The 27,840-nt window shown below is 34.1% G+C and overlaps 1 protein-coding gene across 1 annotated transcript; it reads left to right on the top strand.

Annotated features, from left to right (window-relative positions):
• Nucleotides 1–27,640, top strand: LOC108460227 (translation factor GUF1 homolog, chloroplastic). The gene is made up of 21 exons (XM_053026954.1): nt 1–537; nt 2,976–3,062; nt 3,575–3,631; nt 3,832–3,897; nt 5,577–5,639; nt 5,874–5,918; nt 6,012–6,112; nt 7,186–7,282; nt 7,387–7,458; nt 9,651–9,805; nt 9,900–9,957; nt 10,604–10,684; nt 10,824–10,910; nt 11,992–12,063; nt 12,167–12,301; nt 12,413–12,486; nt 13,124–13,211; nt 23,190–23,267; nt 24,173–24,248; nt 24,895–24,935; nt 27,344–27,640. Exons 1-21 carry the CDS (start codon nt 121–123, stop codon nt 27,437–27,439), a joined length of 2,046 nt encoding a protein of 681 aa, XP_052882914.1. The 5' UTR covers nt 1–120; the 3' UTR covers nt 27,440–27,640.
• The last annotated feature ends 200 nt before the right edge of the window (nt 27,641–27,840 follow it).

The following is a 27,840-nucleotide window of genomic DNA, read 5'->3' as shown; positions in this document are numbered from 1 at the left end:
TTGTTCCATATTTTGTGGCCCGAAACAAATTGAATTCCATTTTAACAAAAATACCCTTCTATTTTAAAACACCAACCAAAGACGCCCGGGCTACTCTTCAGAAAAATATTAAAAAAAAAAATGGCCAAGGAGCTTTGCTCTGGGGTAACAGCTTTGTTATCCATAAACACTTGGCAAGGCCAGCAGCACCACCCCCATTGGGCGAGGTCCCAGCTGTCCCCGCTTCCCATCTCAGCCACTCATCGACTCACTAAGCACTCCCGGTTTCGAGTAGTCTGCCAAAGCGTCGAGACACAGGCCAAGACCGAGATATATGACCCGGAGTTTGGTGCCAAAGTTGGGCAAGACCGTCTCTTGAAGGTCCCTGTTTCTAACATTAGGAATTTCTGCATCATAGCTCATATTGATCATGGGAAATCAACTTTGGCTGACAAGTTGCTTCAGATGACGGGTACTGTACAGAAGCGAGAAATGAAAGAGCAGTTTCTTGATAACATGGACTTGGAGAGGGAAAGAGGCATTACAATCAAGCTTCAGGTGACTTTTCGGATTGCACAACTTCTATTGCTATTAAAACCCAGTGCTGCGAAGTGTTTTGATGGATTTCTACACCCTTATTTCTTGTCAGTATATTACTAGGCGTAGCTTGGTTCTACTTACAAAGAGTGGGGGGGGGGGGAAATACAGACATGCTTCTCTCTTGTGCTTATAAGGGTTCGGTGGGAAGAGTTTATACAATTCTAGTTCAAAACATCCATCTCAGTGGGTTGAAGCTCTAAGCAGTCCCGTACCATAGTGAAAAGGGAACTGAGTAATTTAATCTCTATACATTTGATATTTGTGCAAACAAATAAAATTGATAACAGTGTTAGTGGAAAATCATCCAACGTGAGCTTTTGAAATGTAACAAGTATATGAGCTGGTATCTTACAAAGCATATGTTCTTAATATAAAAAATTCTTTCATTGTTTTAATTCTATCTATAGGTCTAGATTGTCAGATTTCAGAAGTCCACAGTTTTCTATCAACATTGTTATCATTTTACTCATTTGGATAATATTAAAATACAAGTGCTAAATTACTCAGTTGTATTGTATATGGACTAAAGTGCATCTTTGATTATATTATAGGAACTAACTCTACTTTAATCGCTTCAGTGTATCTTTCCTATCTGCACATTTGTTCTTACTTCTTCTTGCTGACTGTAATTTGAGGAGAAGGTATCCTTGTTATCATTAGAATTAAAGTTCAAAACTGCTTCAGTTTTCATTTTGAGCTGCCCAGTCTGTGCATATTGCACGTTGCATATAACTGTGTGAATGTGTCTGTGCTAGTGTGACAATTTAATCATATGATTGGCTTTGTTATGCTTAATGTTTAACAGTATCATATTGGATGTTCTATATGCATGAAAATGGGAAGAGGGATTTCCTTACTTCTAATAATGCATCCAGCTGCTTTTCAATTTCTTATTTGAATTGGTTGACATTGGAAAGTGCCACTGCAGAAATGTATAAGGAGACTTGGCTAAGTACAAGAGTTTAATAAAATCTAAAGCATCTAACATTTCCATGCACAAAAACGCTACCTTGTTAGGAAACTTCTCTTCTAATTTAGTTTCCAAAGCAAGCTCTCCTTAGTTTTGTTCGTTACTTATTAAATTTTTTTTGGGTCACAAAATAGTTTTACCAGGTCTCCATGTAAGGCTGTCCTCTCTGCTCAAATCACCCATCTTATTGTAGAGCAAATAAATGAAATTGGAGTTTGACTCTTTTTATCAATCTTGCACATTTCCTAAAACTTCACATTCCAATCCAAGCCAATCTCCCATCAGGCCTGGATAAACTATACTTGACTTTGAACTCTTATTTTTCATGCACTCTACCACATTGAATGTCTTCTCTAAAGGAGATAAGATTTCTCACATCAAAAGAAACACAAGCGTGAACAGCATCTTATTTTTCATGCACTCTACCACATTGAATGTCTTTACTAGCCAACTTTCAAATTTCAACAACTTACTTTGTGAGAAGCTTTGTACTTGAACAGCATCTTGCCTTTATGCTTCTTGCTTTTTCTTTATGCTAATGCTACAAATTATTAGTTCCCTCAACCCCTTTTTCTTTTATGTATAAATAATAAAAACAAACTAAGCATTTTCTCAAGGTCAATTACAAAACCGCCTTGTATGTGTTTGAAAATTGCATTTATATGGTTATATCTTTCCTATCTTCGACATCTCCTTTATCATAGTTGCAAGAAACTTCATGCCTATTAAAATTTTCTTTCACATCCCTTCCCACGAAGTACAGCCACGCTTGAATGAGACGAAGATCTCTCTCTCTCTCTCACACACGCACACATAAACATTATAATTCAATTAAACATCTAACTGGTTAATTGCCAAACCTTTCAAAGTAAACACCAAAACCTTGCTTTCCGATGTGACTTTTTTTGTCTTTGCTTGAAACTCTATGCCTTCTGTGGAAAGGCTTCAATACCATGTCAAGCTAGAAGAACCGAGCCAGCCCTTATTGCAAATTTGATGGGGCCTCTCCTTGTACACTTCTGTGGTAGTCTCATATCTCTTAATTTCTTATCAAAGTCAGTGTTTAGTGAGACACAGTGGGATGCTGTAATTTTATACTTTGACTTCAGGTGTAGCAGTATTGATGTCTCCCATTTTATCCTTCTATATGCCTTATTGTGGCACAATAACAATCCAATTCAGAACTTCCTTTCATATAATTTTCTCAAGATATATATATATTATGCCTTGCAACAATTTTTGAATGTTGACTTGCTTTTTAATATTGGAGAACTCATGTGTCTAAGCTAAATTGTATCAAAAAGGTCAGATTAAGCATTCTTGATTTTGCATGCTTGCTGTTCATGGAATCTGTTATGAGGTTATCTCTTGATTATATGCATTTTTTCCTGATAGTTGATGTTCCAGCTAATTTATCTATTTGCAGGCATCTCGGATGCGTTATATGTTTGAAAATGAACCATATTGCCTGAATCTAATTGATACTCCTGGGCATGTAGACTTCTCTTATGAGGTACTCATCTATATTTGATATAGCAGATACAGACAAAATTTGTTACTGCTTCACATTTCAATATATAAGTGCCTTTGTTCATTTCTAATTCAATGTCAGGTCTAGAAGTTTTTTTTTCCCAAGTTGTAAAAATAAACTATTCTTACCACATTTGCATGATCAGACCATATTAGGTAATGAGCTATAGCATGCAAGGTGGAATAAGGTTGTTATCTTATTGAACTAGGAATTTGATGTAGTATAGATACTTGTCATGGCTTATATATAGTTAGTTACAACTTTCAAGTCTAGAAAAATTTTCAAATGATGAGGTTATTGTTGTTATGAATGATATATGGGAACATTCTTCTTTTTGTATGTGGGGACTGACAAACATACATGGCCACTTAACAGCAACTCCTTTACGATTTACATATGTGTAGATTCTCTGGTAGAATGATTCTTTTTATAATTTGACCTGAATTTAATAACTATTTGGTTTCCTTTCTTTCTGACACACATTTTTTATTTAGGTTTCCAGATCACTTGCTGCATGTGAGGGTGCTCTACTTGTTGTAGATGCTTCTCAGGTTACTTTATGCTTGCCACTGCTTTGAATTGATAATTTAATCTCTTTAAATGATTTCAAGTTATGGTTCATACTTAATTTGACCTTTTATTTTGAGGGTAGTATGCTGGAACTTAAATATAGTTATATCTACCTTAGCACTGTTGCTGCTGCTGCTGCTACTATTATTAGTGTTACTGGACAGCATGTATTCTGTTGTAGGGTGTGGAAGCACAAACTCTGGCTAATGTATATTTGGCCTTGGAGAACAACCTTGAAATCATCCCTGTAAGTTTAGTCATCCTTTGTTTTGTTGTTTAACTTATTAAATTTACATTCTGAAGTTAGCTCATTCGTTTGGTGACCGACTTATTAAAACAACAAACATAATTATTTTAACTAACCATGCATGTGCTGTGGCTATTGTTACTATTTTCTTTCATAAAGTACTTAGGTTTTCCCATATTCTTTGGTCTTGGAAGCTGTTGAATATGATGTGTGATGACGTGGAAGGCAAACTAGGTTACAAAATCTGATATAGGTGTTGGAGAGATTGGGATAAGCCGTTCAAGCTATCAGGATCTGATTAGTCTGTACTTTAGACAAATGATACGAAAAAGGGACAAAGCTAGCTGTTTGCCTCACACTAATACATTTACAGGTTAAAAATACTGAAATAGCCCTTGCACTTTGCAAAAGTTTCCCGTATAAGCCACTATTCTTTTATTGTACCCAATTTAGTCCTTAAAGTAACATTTTTTTTGAAGTAATCCTTATTTTGGATGGAAGCCCATCAAAATCCATTTTCTCTGCCATTTTAGGGTTTACTTGGCCATTACTTTACTATATCAGCATTTGCCCGACCATTATCTTTTCCATAACCGCACACACGGGGTACATTTTGAAAATTCATGCCGACTTGGTGCTTTTATGGCATGCGACATCAGTTTTGCAGAGCCCTTATTTTTCCATCTATGTGCCCTGTCGGCACCTATGTGGCACGTATAAAGTCCATTTTTACCTTGATGTGGCAAACAAATTGGGTTCCAATGTTTTCCATCCAAATAAGGGCTTAATTAAACAAAAATGTTACTTGGGGCTCAATTGGGTACTATAGAAGGATCTGAGCTTATTTGGGAAATTTGAGAAAGTAAGAGCTTTTTTTAATATTTTAGTCTTTAAGAAACCAGTTTGAAGTTTCTCTTTAGGGCTTGCAACATAGAGTTGATAAATTATATTGATGTTCTATTGTGTTGCAGAGAAAGCAATTCAAGCGTTATATAGGCTGAAATATATTTATCTTACAGAGTAAACTTACTTGGACCATAAAGTATAGATTAAATTAAACTTTTATTAATGACTCAGACTGGCCCTTGTAATTGGATGATGAACTTGAAAAAGTGAAGGGAAAAATTTAAAGCTGCTATGGTGCTGCAAACATAAGCAAAGTTTACCATGAAAAATATACACTAAGATGCTTTGTGCAGCAACTAAGCAGCAAAAACAGGATGGTTCCTCTTCAGCCCTGAATTGAATAAATTTACCAAATCAGTGTTTGAGGCTTGTGACTCTGTTATGTTCTATTCCTTTCCTTTTTTACTATAACGGACATATGCCTCTGATTTCCATCAGCATACTTACGAATTTGTGTTTCCTCTAATTTTAGTTCCTTTCTCAATGAACTATAAATTCTATCTATCTCTTATTTTTCATGATTGTCTGATGTCTGTTCATATTTCATCATCCATTATTCATATATATTCATTTGGTTCTATGCTGCCTTCATCCAATCTTTCAATATGCTTTTGCTATCTACCCTGAGAACTAGCAATCTGTTTCTCCATTATATATATGAATCCTGTTTTGAATCTGGTTTACTTTATTTTCTCTCCATCGGTGTTCACATCATTCTGCCTTTGGATAAGTGATGTGATTTATAGGATGATTTGGTTTTCGTCTTTCTGCAGGTTTTAAACAAGATAGATCTTCCAGGTGCTGAGCCAGATCGTGTTATTAGGGAGATTGAGGAGGTTGGTCAGTTTAGACATTAATGCATTTGTGCAGTGTGTGAGCGTCTGCTCGTGTCTCTGTGTAAATCTGTTGAAGCATTTGCATTGCATCCTCTCATAGTTTTATGTAAAATTATGGTGCTTTTCTACTGTTGTAATTTTGTAAACTGATCCATCTGCTGGATTTACTAATCATAAGAAATGATTATCATTCTGAGTGTTTTGGACCTACTGCTAAGTTGAACTTCTTTGTAGGTTATTGGTTTAGATTGTAGCAAGGCAATACCATGCTCGGCAAAGGTTAGTTCAGGACTTCTATTTCCTTTATTTACATGCTCAAATAGTTTCTTGTAGCATGTGGTAGTTCTGAACATAGGTTGTTTCCTCTGTTAGGAGGGAATCGGTATAACAGAAATTCTTAATGCCATTGTTGAAAGGATTCCTCCACCTCGTGATGCTGCTACGAGTCCACTAAGAGCTTTAATATTTGATAGGTATAATTCAGGCATTTTTTTTATTCATTGAACTTGTTGGTTATATTAACTTATACTCTACGGATCATGTCTCACATCTAGTTGACACATATTTCTTTTAGTGGATTTAATATTATTTTTCTCCTATATTGTTTCTATGACCTTGAGTTCTAATGCTTGGATCTAAATAAGTTCATAACATAAATGTAAATAGTGAACTGTACTGTCCTATGCTATTTTCAAATTGCTTTTCAGGTTTCAGTCATGTGATGCATGGAAATGTTTATTTTCTAGTCTGATAACTTCAATTTTTTATTTTTCCATTTATGTTAAATAATCAATTCAATAACGTGCTTTGCAATGAAATTTATATAGTTCTGTTCAAGTAAAAGGAATAAGGCTGCTACTATGTTGAATCAAAGTGTATGCATGCCATTTCTTTTATCCCAACCATTTGTTTCTCTTTCCGTTTTGTTTTCACTTCAACTTTTTCTTTCTCCCTTCATTCGCTATTTTCTTTCCTTCGTCCTTCCGTTTTGTGTTATATTATTTATTTAATTTTTAGCCAAAATCTTGCTTTTTATTTATTCATTTTGTTTCCTTTGTTTTTCCTCTCACCTTTTAGAATTTAAAATTTCATCTTTGAACTTATTTATTTAGTTTCTAACATGCATTAGAAAGGAGCAAGAATCAAGTTGTAATAAAACCTATAAGTTGAAATTGTATTTAAATATTCAGATATTAATATAAAGTATCTCTTGTTATATATTTATAAGTTTAGTATTTTAATATTTAATAAAACATATTTTAAAATTTTAATCTTTTAAATAATAAATATTACACCCTTTTCCTCTTTCTTTCCATGTCTATATCCTGCTTCTATCCACGGTCCGTATTACATGCCTTCTTAGACTTCCTAATGTAATAATTGGTTACTAAATTCAGAAATGTCTACTTCTTGGCATATAACTCATTTCTTATATAACACTTGTGAACATTGCTGCCATCGTTGTACGAAGTTTTCTTTTTCAGGTTGCATAATGTTTTCTTGAACTGCCTTGAATTACTTAAATTGCTTTGAAATGTCTCCACAGCTACTATGATCCTTATCGTGGTGTTATTGTCTATTTTCGGGTCATAGATGGGAGGATAAAGAAAGGTGACAGAATTTATTTTATGGCCAGTAATAAGGTAAAGCATTATTTGTCTCATTCTTTTTGTTCCTTTCTATATAGAATGTACAGTTTCTTTCATCCTTCACATAAAAGTTCTTATAATACACGTCTTACATGCAGGATTATTTTGCTGATGAAGTTGGAGTTTTATCTCCCAATCAATTACAAGTGAACGAATTGTATGCGGGTGAGGTAAATTGTTTTTGATCGATGGTTATTTTTTCCTACTAGCATTATTCTGTTTTCTGCTTGCATTCCCCCCCTCTCTCTCTCTCTCTCTGCCTCTCCCTCCCTCCCTCTCTCTCCCTCGCCCTCTCCCTCTCCCTCTCTCTCCTCTCAATTTAACACTAAGAAACAAAATATTGAAATAAGCAAATAACACAGGAACATAAATAAGCAAACAATCACGGAATCAATTCACAAAAGTAGTAGTCAGAAAATCTTTCGGTTAATGACATTTAATAACCTAAGTCAGACAATCACTAATCTAGGCATAATAAGTCAGATTGTCTCAAGATATAGGTTACTGGAGTTGATGTATAGCTTACAGGCTCCTAGTTATACCTGAGTTGGTGTATAACTTATAGGTGGTAACTAGAACTTAATTGTCACTCTCGTCATTCTCTCACTAATCTAAGTTAGCCAATATCTTATAGGCTAGTCTTAATAATTGGTGTATATCTTAGTTTGGGTGACTATCCAACTAATCAGCTAGGGTCAACTCCTGTATCTTCCCTAGATTTTTACTATTTAAGTGTCACTCAGATTAGCAATAGCTAATTGATCCAGTTAATAGACTAAATTAGATTTTACCCTGTTTGAGTTATTGAACAAGTTAGCTTATGGTGGAAAGCTAATCAGTACAAGTAATTATGAAAACATAATTAAATGAGATATTAAAACAAAGGATAAGAGAAATCCTATTTGAAATGAAGAACAGCTGAAGATCCATTCTTATTGGAATCAAGAATGTTGGTAGCATCCCCTAGTGAAAATCCTTCAAAATTGATTATAAAAGCCAAATAGCTGAAAAATTGAACTAAAATCTCAAAACCTAAAACTAGGAAATGTTCTAAAGCCTAAAAATTTTGTACGGTAGCTTCTTTCTAGGTTACAAAGTGATAACTTTGTTAAAAGCATGAAATGGATGGGAAAAGACCTAAAACCTTCGTGCAAAATGCAGCAATTCGATAATAAGCTGTCACAGTGCCACGGCTCTAACTTCTGGTGCCACAACCCACTGCCCTCATCCTGCCCAAATATCTCTGCTTCGCTTCAATCGCTCCGCTTTTTCTACATCCAACTTTTCTCATTCAAACTCCTTAAAACCTACAAGAAAACTTTGTAAAAATCTTATTCAAATCAAAGTAAATAAGAACATTATAAAAGCACTAAAAATATGTATAACAAACACTAAAAAGTTCAAATTAAAATGCAAATTAAAAAAAGTAAAATAAACTAAAATGACTCTAAAACATACAAAAACAACTTAGAAACAAGCTAAATAAGGCCTACAATGGACCTAAGATGAGGACTCATCACTCTGGTTTGGGTCATTTAGGATTCGGATCATTTTTGTTTGGGACATTTGTTTTCAAGTTGTCGACTTTAATATTCAATTAGGTTAGTTTCAGGCTGCTTATACTGGGTTGAGTTCAAGAACACATTTTGTTAACTTGTGGTTGTGGCACACCTCCAACTTTTACTTTTATTCCATAAAAATAAATTAATAAAAGAAATAGATTTCATGCCTGCAGTCTTTGATCTAGCTAATATCTCCCTTTACGGTTTTCTAGGCAAAGCCTTTTTTTGTTTCTTCACACTTTTGAATCTAACTACCTAGGCATTTGGTGTCATTTTTCTTTCTTTTTTATTTCATTTGTTGACAAGTCTTTTATATCATTTTGAATGGCTTGCCTATTTATCATAAGAATAATAATAAGAACTAATTTTCACTGCATTCACTTTCAAGTCAACTTGTACTAATATTTATAAATAATAGGCAAGTAAAAAGTTTTTCCTTAACTCATGTAATTTGGGAAATAACATCATTTTCCAAATCCCAAACCCTCTCATTGATAAGCTATAGAACACCTTCAAAGCATGTGTTGAGCATATCTGATCTATAAAAATGTGTAAAGAATACAAATTGAAAAATAAACTAGGGTCCTCATACCGAATTAAAGCAGTCTACCTAAAACATATTTGAAGTATCTTGAGAAGTGCCACGTGAATATAAGGCTACTCACGCAAATGATGTATGATATGACCACTTAAGCTGAACAATGTTGACACATTTGTGTCTTCTCTATATTAATTGAACTTTTCCCCCCAATTCTCTTTCTTTCTGTGTTCAACCTTTTATATTATTTGAATGCTTTTAGGTAGGATACCTTTCGGCATCAATAAGGTCCGTCGCAGATGCTAGAGTGGGTGACACTATTACTCACTATGATAGGAAAGCAGAAAGGTCATTACCTGGATATGAGGAAGCCACTCCAATGGTCTTTTGTGGTCTATTTCCTGTTGATGCAGACCAGTACATTCAGTTTTCCTTTATCTTGAATTTCAAAAGCTCATTGCAAGTGCCTGTCTGTGGCATTATTCATTTTTATGTAACGTATTGCTGGCAGGTTTCCTGAGTTACGTGATGCTTTGGAAAAATTGCAACTGAATGATGCTGCGTTGAAGGTAATTTATATAACTAAACATAATATCTAACAAACTCTTGTTACTTTTTAATGCTTAATGCATTTATGTTTTTTGTTTCAAACGGAAGTAGGTTATCAAAATCATTGTTATTTTGAAAATAAGATTGCTGCTGTAGCTGTCTAGAATTTGTTTTTGGTACACTTCCACTGCCTTTATTGCATAGTCAGATAGGCATATGTTTCCACTTAAAATAACATATATTCTTCACACCACACTGCAAGGTTTGACACAATGAGTCTGAGCCCATAAACCAGACTGAAAAAATCTGAAACTTGATTTGATGAAAGTGTTGAAGACTAAAACCTGAAGAACCCAAACTCATGTGGCTTGATCCCTAAACAGCCCAAGTTCAAAATCACTTAAGCCCAAAATGATCCAGGTTATTGAGATCTTCTCAATCATAAAACCTGTAATAACTTGAATTTATTATTAAAATATGAATAATTGAATTGTAAAAAATATTTGTTACAAAGCAAAACTTTAATTATCAATTTTTTATTTCTTCATCTGCTTTAGATGCAAACTACATCAATCTTACCATATATGTTAGTATTGATAGTTTTTCTGATGAATTACTTCAGTGTGATAATATCTGTTTCTTGTTCTTTTGGTCTTATATTTATAGTTTGAGCCTGAGACCTCAAGTGCTATGGGGTTTGGCTTTAGATGTGGCTTCTTGGGTCTTCTTCACATGGAAATTGTTCAGGCATGACACTTTTGCCCCCGAAGTTCTCTTATATATATATATATATATATATAAACGCGTCTTGCTGTTGCTTCTTACTACAAGTTCAAATTCTGGATAATTTTTGAATTCCGTGTTGGCTCTAACAATTTTTTTACAGGAAAGACTTGAAAGGGAGTACAATCTGAGCCTTATAACCACTGCTCCTAGTGTTGTGTACAGAGTGAACTGTGTAGATAATGAAACAGTAATTTCTCCTCAACCCTATAACACTTTATTTATATCATATTTCAAGAATGTTTCCAAGAAGCTGATGCTGTGTTATAGCTGATTATGCCTTTGCGTCAAAAATAAACTCGGAATTTTGAGAAAACAGTTGTAACCAATTTGCATTGTCATGCTGATTTCCCTTTGTATACTTCATCCATGTTGTTTTGCATTGAATGGAATGATTTCTCTCCATGAAAAAAAAGAAGACAATATTTGGGCAAGTATTGAGATGAAACCTAATATCTTATAATTTCTGAAGATGCTCTATGTGTGTGTGCATGCACCACATTCTCGTAACAGAAAACGGAAGACTATGTGAGTATTTGAATCTGACTATGCCTGCATGGAACTTTTGAATAACTTAGATTGAAATTTTAATGGAAAAGATTCGTATGTTTTATGGACAATATGGACATTTTTCTCAGATACACTTAGGAAATTATTACTCCAGATAATGTAACATGCTACAGAACTTGAGAGAATCCCTTAATGTTCACTATGTAGAAAAATTGTTCTTTATCATTTGATTTCTGGAGGTACCAAATTTTCTATGTTGTTTCCTTAGTTCATGCTAAAACTGTACAAGGAAGCTAGTTTAGGAGGATTCTTTGGTTTCATCCTGAAGTAGCTATGCTATCTTTCTAACCACACAACTCTGATCCCACTATAAAAGGAAAAATAGCAAAAAGTAAAATTAGTGGCGTTTCAGTTTCTTGACAATTTCTTTCACCATGGATTTCTTTGTCCTTAGGCAGCATACTGGTCCTATTCTCTTGGGCAAGCTTGTAGCCTTTAGATGCTTGTTAACTTTATTTGAATTATTGTTTCTAGTACCAGTGGCATCATTTTTCTGTTGGCAACAAGTTGATTGAATATCACAGTGTTACTAGATGATTTTCACAGTATTTGGTGATGGAGAAATATGTATTGTTAATATTCCGCTAATGGAAGGCTTGTATTTGTTATTTCTGATTGATAAGTTGGTTTTTCCTGTGCAATTTAATTATAGCATGTTTCATCTCATACTTATCGCTTTTCAAATATGAATATTACTGAAGGTTGAGTGCTCAAATCCATCTTTGCTTCCTGAACCTGGACAACGAAGGTCAATTGAGGAGCCAGTTGTTAAGGTTATTTCATTTATCTTGAGTTATTTATTACTTAATTATTTTAAATGAGACCGTCTGTAACTTGCAATCTCATATGCTATTCTTTATCATTTGACATTTACAGATTGAGATGCTTACGCCGAAGGACTATATTGGTTCTCTGATGGAATTGGCTCAAGACAGAAGAGGAGAGTTCAAAGAGATGAAATATATCACTGAGAATAGAGCATCCATCATCTATGAGTTACCCCTTGCAGAGGTGAAATTGTCCTGCTTTATATTCAACTAAAGATCTCTTTATAGATGGCATCAACCGCTTTTATGTATAATTTTCCATTATTCTTTCACTCAGTCTATGTTCATTTCACAGATGGTAGGTGACTTTTTTGACCAATTGAAGTCCAGAAGTAAGGGCTATGCTAGCATGGAATATACATTCATTGGGTGAGTTCTTGCAAGAGTAGCTGTTATATTCTTATTTCTAGGGTAATAAACTGCTTTCCTTGTCTCACTGGAAGTCAACACTTGAGAAGTTTATCTAGTTTGTTTTTATTCTATATCACAGAAACTTTCTTGAATAAGAAATAAAGTGTAAGATACATAATAAGGGAGAATCTGGGAATTCAGCTTTGCGATTTGGCATCATTTACATTTTATCTCTATAATTTATTGCAGAGGCTTTTATCTTTATGCTTTATCATTTTGCAAGAAGCAATGACTTTTGAGTTAACTCCATACTACTTCTGTTTCTGAGAGACTTGACATATTTTTCAAATATTCAGTTCATTTTGCCTAATTATTCTTCTTTTTTCCCTAGGTTTACATTTTTCCCATTGTTTCTTTTCATCTCTCCACTATATCTTTGGCATTAAATAGTAATAATTTGAATTGATGTTTTGTCTTGAAATTTAATTGCTTAACACTCTATTAAACGAAAACATTTCATGATTATGCGTTGATGTTGGAAAGTTATTGAGCTCTTAAAATTAATTAGAAATATTTATTTTGGGAAATCAAGTATTTCAAAGTTGTGTTTGCACCATTGTCACAATCGTGTAATCATTTCTTCTTTCATTACCAGGTATAAGGAAAGTGAATTGATAAAGCTTGACATTCAGATTAATGGTGAGCCCGTGGAACCATTGTCCACTATCGTGCACAGGGATAAGGTAAGGCTCATCTTTCATTATGTTTTAACTCTTAGGAGAAATAACCTTTTCTTATGTTTAAATTCTGTCATTCTTGGTGGGATTCTGTCGTTTGAAATAAGTGCAAATTTCTGATAAATTGAGTCAACACATTTCTTTTTTCAAAAATTTTAGTTCCAATAAGATTTCCATAAAAGGAAATGACTTCTTGATCAACTAAAATCACCCTACGCGACTTTTTTTGTTTGACTTAATCCTTTCTTTCTTGATAACCAATTCTTGTACAAGTTATCAAGTAGGAAAGTATATATATTTTCTTATTGGAAAGGGAGTAGATAGCTTGTATGGATTGCGAATGTGATGGAAGAAAGGTTGATGTGCTAGCATTGATGGTGGGGTTTTAAATGTGGCAAAAAGATTGCCCAAAGGTTACGTTGTTTGAACAAGGTAATTAGTTGGTTGATGGGAACGCTAAAGATGGATAGGATGTGACTAGTGTGGCTGAAGAGGTTTAGGATGAATGAAAAAATGGTTCCCCATTAAATAAGAAGCCTAGTTAATGTAATTGAATGAAAGTGTAATTACTAGGGTAGTAATTACACTCTCTTGTAATTATAAAGAATTGTAGACGTGTTTGGCTGATAGAGTGTAATTAGATCGTAATTCTCTATGTTATGTTTGGTAGTACAAATTGTACTAACACATCTACATAATTTATATTTTAAAAAATTTAATTACCATAAAAATTATTAGTATGATAAAAATAATTTTGAACAAGTAAAAGAAAATTAAAATCAAATCATTATATGTATTATGTTAGTCTAAAAAGTAGATAATACGATTACTAATAAAAATAACGGAAAAATAAACATCATATGCAATTTTATCTAATTGTTGTAGTGCATATTTGTTGGATTATTCCATTTTTATTATTTAACATGTGCTTCTGTATTCTTATCATCATCTGTTAGTCCTTCACCAGTTTATCATCATTTGAATTTGAATCTACATTATTAAGATTATCAAGATCTCCTTCTTCCATGTACTCTTCGAAGTACGTAGATCATCTCAATTCCACCTATGATTGAAGTTATAAGATATGCAACATGTTAGTATGATACACATTTTTTAATGCTATACTGAGGTGATGTTGTTAATATGAGAAATATTTTTTTAAAACAATAAATGTCTTTTCAACCACATTTGGAAGTCTTGAATGTGTCAAATTAAAGAGTTTACAAGTTGTCTATGGTGTTTGTGTCTACCACCATTCTCTCAACTGGTATCATACCCCATGATATGGTGTAAGAAAACATTTTAATTTGCATAATTAGCATCAACCTTATAATATTTAGGTTCACAGTTCAAATAGTTTGTAGCTTTAATTATAAAAACTTAATTTGGAGAAAGATTTATGCTATGTTATATCCCTTTTTATAATATGTAAATTAAATCAAAATAATATAAAATTTATAATAGTTAAACCTTTATAAATTGTCCAAAACTTTCATAATACTTCTTATAAATAATATAATTTTTGCCATTACTTTTACAAGTTTTTAAATAAATAAGTAATGATAAAAACTATAGCCTTTTTAACGAATAAGTATATTGTTTTTATAATATATAGTATGAGTACATAAATAAGTTATGTCCATAATAAATAAATATAGTATAAAACTTTCATAACATGAAAATTATTTTTTATAATAAACATTTTGGTCATAACTTTAGAAACTTTTAGGATTTAAATAATATACCTTTTGTTATAACTTTATTAAATTCACAAATTAAGCCCAAGCCTGAAAGCTCATCCAAATAGGTTCTGATCCGATTGGAGTTGACTTAAAAAGTGAAAAGCCCAAATCTGAAAAAAATGAGCCCAGAAGTTCAAATCCTAAAGAATCCAAACCATAAAAGCTCGAAATTGACATGATCCATATCCTGCAAAAGCCCCAGTTGCAATCAGAGCCCTAGGTCAAGCTGTCTAGTGCTCCTCTTTTTTTATTTGAATTGTTACAGATATTTATCGGTATTCTTTGAATAAAAGGTTATATTCCATTTATATATGTGGTTTCAACTTTTACCTCATGGCACCATGTGGTTCTTTTTTTATTCCTTTTGGTTATAATTATCTTCCTGTATTTAAATTCTATAAACTCAGGGAGTTCTGCCACTAAATTTACCTGCTAAATTATAAAAATACCCTCAACTCAAAAGTCATCTATTCACATTAAGGTTCTTTTCATAATTTTATTAGATAAAATTGGCTAGCTATGTAACACCCCAAACCCGACCTGGACGTAATAGCTGAATCTAACGATATCACATGAGAGTGTTTTTGAAAACGGGTTTGACGAGAAAAATCTGTTCCAGTTGCTTAATCCTTGTTTTGCCACGGAGTAAAAACACATGGTCTTTATTGTGACTAAAACGTCTCTTTTATGCGGAAGATTTAGAAAACCTTCTATTTTAGGAAAATTGTTTATTTTTAGAGAAAAATCGAATTTTAATAGTGCTTATCAGTAATGAAATCATCAACAGTTCAAAAGCCGAAATTAAAAGGCCAAAGTCCAGAATTACAACAAAAACCCCAAATAAATAATATATCAAAATCGGAAAAAAAAAAACAATGGAAATAGTCTAAAATTATTAGGTGTGGCTACCGTCGAGTCCTCCGCTACACCGATCCGCCTAGAGTTGGGGATTACTTGAACAGATTAAACAGAAATGGGTGAGTTTCGCAACTCAGTGTGTAATCCCCACAGATATCAAACATACAGAATAATCATCGGAAGTCAGAAATAAACAGTCTGAGGCCGGAGCCCATTACAGAATTAGTTCGGGCCTAAGCTCACTCAGATGTAGAATCAGATATAAATTAAGGTTTTAATCCAATCAGATACAAATGCAGAACAGAATATCAGAATCCTACCCACTAGCTTCTACATACCATCTCCATCCAACCCTACACACCATGTGAGGATAAAATCGACCCACCCATCCCTACACACCAAGCTGTAGCGAAATGCGGCATATAAACAGATATTTGCAGCTGAGCTGCCAGATAACAGGCTTAAAAGCCTTTCAGACACTTCCTCCATCAAATCATTAATCCACCTCGATGCAATGCAACATACAATGAATGGCATGCTAATATGCAATAATCAATCACACAATCAGTACAGTATTATCAGGCTCAGTACAGATATCATAAAATAGATCACACGTTTAGGGGTCCAGATAATGCTTACCGACCCTACAGTAGGTTACAGTCGACTTAGGCGACCCGTGCAACCTTACTGAATTTTCTTTCAGAAAAATAGGCTTACACGCCCATGTGGCTTGCCGTGTGGCCCACACGGCCCAAATTAGCCTTGGCCGTGTGGATCACACGGCCTAGCCCAAAAATCCCACACGCCCGTGTGGCCCACATGGCTCATTTGATCGGGCCCGTGTCTCACACACGGCCTCTGTGTCTATCGTACGGCCTCTCAGCCTCTCAGCCTAGTGCGTCGACCACACGGCCTTGTACTGCCACACGGCCTCCCACATGGGTGACCACATGCCCGTGTGGCGTCGACAGTTCTGTTTTTTGGCTTTTTTCGATTCTCGTTTTCTGTGCAATCAAGTACACACCTGTGTCGTTTCCGTTGCTAAGACAACTATGAGCACTCCCGAACCTACACACAACATTTCAACGCTCAGTTTCAGTCTTTACACTCGAATAAACCGAAACCCAAAATCAACCACAACCTTAAAACAAGCACTTACCACCTACTCCAGTACTCCAAACGACTGACTACAGCTCCGCGAGTGTAGAGACACAACTTCCTCGATTCGTTGCTGCCAAAATCTGTCAGATTTCAGAATATTTGAGTATATCAAATATGATTCTAAAAATATTCTATCCCTAACTTTAAGGCTATCAAGATCCTCGCAATTATTCATTTTCCTAACATAAAGTTACCTTAGTTAGGCTAACTATGTGTATAAATATGTATGTAATCTCTTGTGGAAAATAAATAGAAAATATCCTGTTTTTTCACATGGTATCGAGCTTGTTATTTAGCCCGATTTACAGGATTTTTTAGCGGTTTCTTTAGCCTTTTTTTTTTTCGACTCCCAACCGGTCCTCAAGTCTATAGAACTTGTTTAGACACAACATGATTGGCTGTCAAGACCAATAACACTGGGAGGGCTCGAATTTTTGTAAACAACTCAAACCCAATGAGTGAGTTTGAGAATATCCAAGTAGCCTCTGAGCTAAATGGAAAAATTATCTGAAATGGTCCCAACTGGTTCGTACCTTCTTGAAAGGAAGAGGAAAGTGAGTCACTTACTCGGGCTGGACCTAAAGAAGGGACCCTAAGTTTGATGCTTGGGATGAACAAGACTCTATGGTAATGTCTTGGTTATGGAACTCTATGATGCAAATCGGTGATACATGCATGTTTCTTAGCACATCCAAAGAAATATGGGAAGGCGTGGAGCGGACTTATTCTAAAGTTCGAGATCTTGCTCAAATCTATGAAATCAAGACTAAGATTTCATCCACCAAGCAAGGAAGTCGATCAATCACGGAGTATTCCAATCATTGCAAAGTTTGTGGCAAGAGATGGATCATTACCGATGCATTCGGATGAAGTGCAGGTGAAGATGCAGACTTCGAAAAGGTTTGTTGAAAAGGATCAATTTATGATTTTCTTCTTTGGAATGAATGTTGAGTTTGATGCGATAAGAGTTCAAATACTTGGAAAGAGGAACTACCATCACTAAATGAAACAATTGCAATTGTTCGTCTTTGAGGAAGGAAGAAGAGTTATGGTGGAGAACAATCAAGTGGATAGTTCACCTTGGTTACTAATGCGATAAATGAGAGGAGATTTGGCTGGAGCGACCAACTAGTAAAGATAATAGCAGATAGAGCGTACAAAGTCTTTTAACAAGGATTCCGTATGGTGCACCTCTTGCAAAAGGCTCGTCACACTAAAGGCAGATCTTGGAAACTCCATGGGAAGCCACGGACAACAAACAAAAATTTTTCGAAAAAGGTGGACAATCAAAGGGACAAAGACGAGCAAATACGGTTAGGCGACTAGATGAAAAAACAATTCTCGGAATTACCTAGTGAATTCAATAAAGAAGAAATTGAGAAGTTAAAAGATTTCTTTGGGATCATTGGAAAAACTTCTTCAACAGTACTTGTAGTTTGGCCTTTTCGGTATATCCTCTCCTCAAAGTTCTAAAGTCTCAAATGCGAGATATCAAAAGTTTTTGGGTCATTGACTTAGGAGCTCTGGACCACATGACCCACTCCTTACAAAAATTTGTTTCATATACACCTTGTTCTAGTAGTAGAAAAATAACGATGGTGATGGTTACTGTGATCACGATTGCAGGTCAAGGTGATATTGTTATAAACAAAAACCTTACACTTAAAAATGTCCTTCATGTTCCAAAATTATTTACCAATCTTTTATCCATTAAAAAATTACCAAAGACTCTAAGCGTAAAGTGGTTTTCTATCACAATCGGTGTCTTTTTCGAGAATGAATATCGAGGAGGATGATTGGACATGCTAAGGAAATAAATGGCTTATACTATCTTGAAGAATCCGATGAAGAAGTTAGTGTTCAATTCCTCACCTTTATCTCTCATATTCGAGTCTATTAAAACCAATAAAGACCAAATTTGGCTCTATCACCTTCGCCTTGGTCACCCATCGTTTAGAGTCCTTAAAATTATGTTTCCTTCACTATTCAAAGGATTAACTGTTGAAAAATTTCATTGTGATATCTGTGAACTTGCAAAACATAAGCGTACCTCTTTTCCATGAAGCAATAAAAGAACATCCACTCCTTTTCTTTGTTGTTCATAGTGATGTTTGGGGCCATCCAATATTTCAAATATTTACGGAGCTCGGTGGTTTGTATCCTTTATTGACGATTGTACTCGTGTGTCTTGGATTTTTCTTTTAAAACAAAAATCGATGTTAGGTCTGTCTTTCCAATTTTTTACAACATGATCAAAACACAATTTGGGGTCGAAATAAAAAGGTTTAGGTCAGACAATGCCAAGGATTATTTCAATCAATTCCTCTCAACATATTTTAAAGAAAGAGGCATTATACATGAGTCATCTTGTGTTAGTACACCCCAACAAAATGGTGTAGCCGAAAGAAAGAATGGTCACATTTAGCCATTACAAGAGCCCTATTGTTCCAAAAACGTCCCTAAACAATCTTGGGGAGGTTTTTCTAACTGCTACTCATTTGTTAAATAGATTGCCTATAAAGGTCCTTGAATCTCAAAGTCCTATGCAAGTTCTAGCCAAATTTTTTCCTGATTTCAATATCTCCAGTAATCTTACTCCCAAAGTATTTGGCTGTGTCGCCTTTGTCCATGTTCACTCTCAAAATAGAGGGAAATTTGATCCACGGGCTGTCAAGTGTGTCTTTCTTGGATATTCTTTCACACAAAAGGGGTACAAGTGCTATCATCCAGCCTCAAAAATTTTTTTTGTAACAGCTGATGCTACTTTTGCTGAACAAGAAAATTTCTTCACTCGTCCTTATCTTTAGGGGGAGATCTTATTCACAAAAGATAAGGACAAAGAATTCTTTCTTCTTGACATTCCAGCTCCTGTCCAGCAACCAAACACTTCAATTCCAGCTCCTGTCCAGCAACCAAACACTCCCATTCCAGCTCCTGTCCAGCAATCAAACACTCTCACTCAGACCTTGCTTGCTACCCAACCTGTCCAACTTGAAACAATGACCCCTATACAACCTGAAACTGAGCCTAGTACACCCAAATCACCAAGAGGAATTCGGGACACTACTCGTCAATTCTTGGTTTACTCAAGGAAGAAGCCACCGATGCAAGTTCAATCATTTTCTTCTCCTATACGACTGAGGTAACTGCTGAACCTACTTTGAATTCTAATACTACTGATTTAGATGATTTTCCCATTGCTATTAGAAAGGGACTAGAGCTTGTACAAAACATCCTTGCACCTATTCATGTCTTACAAAAACTTGTCCCATAACCACAAAGCCTTTCTTACTAGCCTAAATTCTATTTCCATTCCTAAAAGCGTATTTGAGGCATTAGAAGATGAGAATTGGAGAAATGCCATGAAGGTTGAAATGGAAGCTCTTGAAAAAATAAGACATGGGACTTAGTGAAATTACGGAAGGAAAGAAACCGGTGGGATGTCATTGGGTGTACACAGTGAAATATAAGTCGATGGTTCTTTGGAGAGGTATAAAGCAAGGTTGGTTGCTAAAGGTACACTCAAATGTATGGGATAGACTATCTTGAGACATTTGCCCTGTTGCAAAGATGAACACTGTAAGAGTGTTGCTGTCACTAGCTGCTAACCGAGGCTGGAAATTACAACAATTTGACATCAAAATGCTTTTTACACGGTGACCTTGAGGAGGAAGTCTATATGGATGTTCTTCGAGATTCGGTCCAAATCTGAGACGGCGGTTCTGAGACTAAAAAGGCTTTATATGGACTAAAACAGTCCCCGAGGGCTTGGTTTGGAAGATTTACCAAAGTGATGCTCAAGTTGGGGTATAAACAGAGTCAAGGAGATCATACTTTGTTCGTAAAACATTCATCTTCAGGGGGAGTGACTGCTTTAATAGTCTATGTTGATGATATTATTGTGACTGATGATGATCTAGAAGGAATGGAGAAGTTAAAAAAATGCCTAGTAAAAGAATTCGAAGTCAAAAGCTAGGTAAGTTAAAATATTTCCTTGGTATTGAAGTGGCACACTCTCGGAAGGAATATTCATATCTCAAAAAAAATACATAGTTGATTTGTTGACGAAACAGCAAGTTAGAACGTAAACCAGCAGAGACACCAATAGAGGTGAACCACGGACTGGAGATGTATTAGAAGATCTGAGTTGATAGAAGGTCATATCAAAAACTAGTGGGAAGCTTATTTATTTGTCCCATACCGGACGGATATTGCCTATCATTAGGTGTTGTAAGTCGGTTTATGCACAATCCTAAGGAATCACATCTTAGTGCTGTATATCGATTCTACATGACTTAAAAAGGTACGCATGAGCAAAGGAATCTTATTTAAAAAGGAGAAAATTTAACCCTTGAAGCCTATACCGATGCAGATTATGCGGGATCTATGGTTGATAGAAGATCAACCTCACAGTTCTGCACTTTCCTAGGAGGCAACCTTGTGACTTGGAGGAGTAAAAACAAAACGTTGTGGCTAGATCTAGTGCGTGGCTGAATTTAGGGCAATGGCTCTTGGAGTTTGCGAGTTGTTATGGCTAAAGATTATATTGGAAGACTTGAAGATCAAGTGGGAAGGTCCAATGAAGTTGTATTGCGATAATAAGTCTGCTATCAATATCGCACATAATCTAGTTCAACATGATCGAGCGAAGCACGTTGAGGTGGACGGTGGCTTAATTTGCACTCCATATATGTCCACCGATGAACAACAAGCGAGATATACTTACCAAAGGATTATGCAGGAAGTTGTTTGAGAATTAGTAAGCAAGTCGAGAATGGATGATATCCACTTCCCGACTTGAGGGGAGTGTCGATTTCGAATATTTGAGTATATCAAATATGATTCTAAAATATTCTATCCCTAACTTTAAGGCATGCAAGTATCCTGCAATTATTCTGCTTTTCCTAACATAAAGTTACCTTAGTTAGGCTAACTATGTGTATAAATATTTATGTAATCTCTTGTGGAAAATAAATAGAAAATATCCTGTTTTTTCACAAAATCCATTTGTTACCAAATCGAAATAAAAGATAATTGAATTAATGATTCTAAAACCCAACCAAAAAATCACCTACTAAACTTACCAGAAACAACGGAATGCGGAAAAACGAATAGCAAATAATAAAAAACAGCAAAGAATGCCGACAGGCAAGAGCAGAGAAGGAAAAGATGAAGAAAAAGAAACGACTAACTGGTTTAGGAAATTTTGGCAGAGGGAGAAAGGAGGGGAAAATTTCAAAAAGAAAAGAAATAAAACAAAATCATGGATATCCCCACATCCCTAATTTCACTCTCCCTCTAACCTAGTTCTCAGAATTCCTGTTTGACCGAAACTCCTTCGGTCAACCAAGCAAAAACAAATTCCATCGCTTACACAGAGACTCAAACACAAGACCTCCATCACACCAACACTCCACTTAACCACCAGACCAGCAGGCCCATTCTGATATGAATTTACAAATAGTTTAATATAAGCCTGCCGCTTAAAAGTTACGGCTTAATTCAAGGAAAAACCAAAAAGCTAGGCCTTGAACTTGGGACTTCTCACACAGACCCAGAATACTTAACCATTGAAGCAGATACACAGAAACAAAAACATAACTTTTGGGGCATTACAAGCTAATCCTCTATGTAACTGAAACTTAACTACAAGGTTTTAATTGAAAAAGAAAAATCATAAGGTGCTATGCGAGAATGGTTGAAATAGGAGTTGTATGGAATTTACCCCACATATTTTCAGCCTATGGTGTTCATACGGCCTATCTAAGTCTAGAGTAATTCAGGAGTGTTTCAATATGTGTATATCAGGTGAGATTGTAATGTAAGTAATAATGAGCATTTTGTGAATACAAACAAATTATACAAATAAATTGCTAACCTAAGTAAAACTTAATGTGTCAAAGTTGGTATACATTTCTATTGGTCTGGTCTTTGTCTAAACTGTCATTCAAATCTTACAGGCTAAAAGCATATTAACAACCATGGTCCAGATTGTTTTGTTGAATTTTCTTCCAACCTAATTTGTATAATGCTTTAGTATGTTATTATTTGAGAATGTTTTGCTAGTACTGATATGTGTTTGCTTGCATTCTTAATTTCTGGTTTTAACAGTTGTGATATTAAAATAGTGTAACTCCTTTCTGAATTTAGGCAACTTTCTATGAATTCCATATTTTGCATGTTGAATAAGCAGTTTAATCAAATATCAGCTAACTTTTTGTAGGCATATTCTGTTGGGAGGGCTTTGACTCAAAAGCTGAAGGAGCTTATACCTAGACAAATGTTTAAAGTACCAATTCAAGTAAGATTCGCACACTTGAAATAGTATTGAATGTATCCCCATATGATGATTTATTTTCATTTTAACCAGTTCTTTTTAAGTCTGGTATATATTATCATTTAAAGACTACATAATGTGTGGAAGCTGCTTTATTGTTACATTTATCTGTGAATTTGATTCCATTGGATGAAATAATATGTGGTTCAGTATTTAACACTCTAAAAATTATAACCGTTTAATATATTTATACTACCATAACAGTTTTGCTGTCATTATTAAACTTCTACTGTTAATGCTGGTGAGTTTCTTTTTGAAGTTGCTTTGAAACAAAGGGTAAATCAGACTGATCTTTTCATTCAACTACTAAGTAGGGTTGAGTTTTTTACCTTTTTCAAACAAAGTTTAAAATAATTTAATGTGATCTATTCAACTATTCTATTTTCTATTTGAGGGTGCAAGGATTGATCCTTGGACATTGAAACTAAGAATTCATTCAAAATCAGCAGTGCTCTTCTCCACCAGTATCCTAAGACGAAACAACAAAGAACACTGTTTTTGATTAACACTGTTGATCATGCACTAATAACATTGAACTAAACAGCTGCAGAAGCAAATATAATGTGTTCATGCAAGGTTACTATGGGGTTTTTCTTCTGTTTTAGTCATATATTGTGATTAAACATATCTTTTGAGGTGCTTGTGTTGTCCGGTATCTACTATTTATTATCATACATTGCGGTTCAGAAATGTCATCTTTTGTTAACTCTCATTATCTACAATTAGAAACAAGAAAAGGAATGGGAAAAGAAGAAAACCTTTGCACTTTGGGAACGTTTTTCATTTTGGCTGAAGTATTTTTATTTTTTCACCCATCATTAGATTGATGCTAACTCAATTCCAATTTATGTGCTGCATACTCATTTCAGGCATGCATAGGTTCAAAAGTAATTGCTAGTGAATCTTTATCAGCAATTAGAAAGGATGTTTTGGCCAAATGTTACGGTAAGTCTATTTTGGAATGGATTTTTCTATGTGAAACATTTCCCTCTTCACTTATTGTAGACACTCTTCCTAACAGTCTTAAGCTTGGACTTGGATGTGGGGATGAGTGGGGTTTTTTGGTTTGTCAATTGCCTTAATTTGATGTGATGAGGATAGGAGTCCTTAAAGGCGTTGGGAATCTTTATATCTTAATAATGTAGTATACGTTCATCTACATAAATTTTGATTGATATGTTTGATTATAATTATCATAGATGTTGGAAGAAGGAGACTTTGGATAATAATGGATTTATTGTTAAAAAATTCTTCTACAACATAATTGTTCTGAATTCTGATTATAGTTGGGCTTCAGAGTTACCTCAGTTCCAATTGTTGAGAATCTTTGATTTATTTGACAGCATTGAATAGCTAATCTTTAGGGATTATAGCTGATTTTTAGAGATTCTAATTAGAGATATTCTTTCCTTATATGATTCAATGCTTCATGTATATATATCTGTACATATTTCTAAGAAATACATAGTTTTGAGTTAATTTTTCCTCAACATATTAGAGTATTCATCTCTAATTTCATCACCAATTTTATTCTAATGATTCGTTAGTGTCTTTTCATTGCATGATGATAAGATTTTGTTTAATTTCATAGGTGGGGATATCTCAAGAAAAAAGAAACTCCTCAAGAAACAGGTACTGTTTTTTTTCTTTTTGCTTCTGAGAATCGGACCGTGATATGGTTTCTTATCTTGTCTTGCCCTCAAACCAAAAATATGTGTTGGGTTGCAATAGTGAAAGCATGCTTATTGCTAGTTACGTACCCATCCTGTTAGTTCTTTATCATATCAAGATGATTTTCATTATAATGAACTATTACAAAATAATGATTAACTACAAGTGCTTGACAGACATTTTCATCCATAGGGAAGAATATGGCAAGAACAATTAGGAGCTTATCACAATCATGTTACATAGTCATCCTGTTAACTCTTTTGAACTGATAGACAAGATCTGGCTAGTCAATTGCTTCATCTAGAATGGTAAAATCGAACAACTGTAACTTGACAATGTTCAGATGAAACTAATCAAGCTTCATAACAATAAGTGAGGTTGATTTGGACAGTGATATTCTTCAATGCTCTAAACTAAGTGATTCATATTTCAACATTAAGTCAGAAGTGGTAGATTTGGATATTGATTCTTCAAATATGTAAATTGATTTCACTCTTGTTGAGGGTTACTTTGGTAGGTAACCAGTTAAGAGTGTAAATAGTCACTCCAACCTAAAAGTTTTAACTATTAGAAATAGTATCCATTAACAAACCTTTCTACAACAAACCCAAAGTTGCAATTGTTGGCAACTATGTTACCTTATCAAGAACCACTTACCTAAAGTTATAGGGTGAATGTTAAAGAGTAGTTTGTATTCATTAACAAAGTTATATAAATGGTTTACCCGTTTGGCAGGGACAACACTAATAAAAGATTGAAATATTATAAGGTAAACTACAAAAATAATCACTTTTGTTTGTTTCAAGTTACATTTTAGTCACTTATGTTTGAAATGTTACGTTTTGTCACTTATGTTATTTTTTTGTCATGAAGTAATCACTCTTCCGTTAAGTTCCGTTATCTTCCTAACGGTAATCCTACGTGGCAGTCCAATTAGATTTTAAGTGCCAATTTGAATTTCCTAATAGAATGAGAATAGATTTTTCATTAAATAAATTTAATTAATTAAAAATTTTAAATCCTAAATCTTAGTTAAAAAACCCTTCATCTCCCTCTTTTTTTAGTTTTCTTTTTCAATGGACTAAAAAAACTATTATCATCAAAAACTTTTATTCACGTAAGAAAACAAAAGAGGATTCAATGGAGAGTCCATGTATGTCTTCTTCACCGACAAATTTATGTTCTAAAACTTAAAATGAAGTGGTTGTCGACAAATAAGAAGATGGTAATCGTTTTTGTTCCTAATCATTTTATTTTCCAATTCTTCATGTTCTTGAATAGTTAGTTTCTTAATCCGATTTTTTCTGATTTGAAATTCTTTTAGTTGTTAATATTCATATCAAAAATTTTAATTTAGGGTTTTCATTAAACAATAAAAAATCCAATCTTTTGTTTTTCAGTATTAAATAAAAGAGATAGAGGAATGCAAAGAAGACATACTTGAACCTTCTATTGAATCCATCTTTATGAAGCAGTCAATTTGATTTTAACTATTTTGATCTTAATAATAGTTTTTCCATTCCAATCAAATGAAAAAAAAAACCATTGAAAAAAAGAAAGACTGAAGAAAAATTAAAAAGAAGAGATGAACAGGTTTTTTAGTTAAAGTTTTAAGTTTAAAAATTAAAATTTTTAATTAAAAATTTTAATTAGTTAAATTTTTTAATTAAAAATCTATTTTCATCCCATTTAGAAATCCAAGTTGGCATCTAAAATCTAGTTGGACTGCCACGTAGGATTACAGTTAGAGAGATAACGGAACTTAATAGTTGAGTGATCACTTCGTAACAAAATAGTATCATAAGTGACTAAAACATAACATTTCAAACATAAGTGACTAAAATGTAACCTGAGGCAAATAAAAGTGACTATTTTTGTAGATTACCCAATTTTATATGCTTGAGATTAAATGCATAGTGAAGAGTTTAGAAAGAAATTACCAAATATAAGGGAGTGATTCCATAGCTTTAATCTCAAGCCATGTAATCACATGAATGTGCACCCTAAAACACTTTGAAACACATTATCACTTGATGTTGTGAAGGTCCCAAAAGCATTACACTATGAGCTAGGTTGCTTTGAATAGTTGGAAAAAATAAGTATAATTGCTGCTGGAAACACTTCTAAACTGACATCTACTACTTCAAAAGAAGTTACATGTGGATATTTAGAGTTAATTACTCCTAGAATAACCGGTTGAATCTATTAAAAAATATTGAAAGTCTTAAAACAAACACCTAATATGATATAAAAGACTCAAAAGTAAAGTAGAATAGCATCATTGGCACTGCATCAACAAAACATGAATCTCTCCAAAATCTTATTTATTTTGCCTCTGAAAAAATCAATTTCCTTTGTTAACATAACAGGCTGAAGGGAAGAAAAGGATGAAGGCAATAGGTAAAGTAGATGTACCACAAGAAGCCTTCATGGCAGTGTTGAAACTTGAGAAGGAGGTCTTATGAATTGACCATCACATACCACTACACTACAATACAATACAATTGTATCTTGTAACTTTCTCAAATTATTTCTGATAAAACATTAATTAAATGTTCAGTTTGTTGTGCCTGAAGTCCTGTGGTAAATCCTGCTATTTAATTGAGGCCAATTACAATATTAAATTGTGCAGAGAAAGATTTCAATTTATGACCTTTTCAACTAAATTTCTTGCAAACCGTTTTGTTTTGTTACATGCCAATATATATATATATATATATATTAGTTTTGCTACCTTAGTCTTCTTTACTAATTTAACTGTACCCGTGATATATCTAATTTAAATAAGGTAGTAGGTAAGGTTAAGTCATAGAAAATAAAGAAGTACTCGAGATTTCAAAATTGAGTATAGAGGGGATATAAAAAA

Source organism: Gossypium arboreum, chromosome 4, assembly GCF_025698485.1.
Source record: "Gossypium arboreum isolate Shixiya-1 chromosome 4, ASM2569848v2, whole genome shotgun sequence".
In the NCBI taxonomy this organism is placed as follows: Eukaryota; Viridiplantae; Streptophyta; class Magnoliopsida; order Malvales; family Malvaceae; genus Gossypium; species Gossypium arboreum.
Note: the sequence above shows the minus strand (reverse complement) of the source record. Positions and strands in the feature narration are given on the sequence as shown.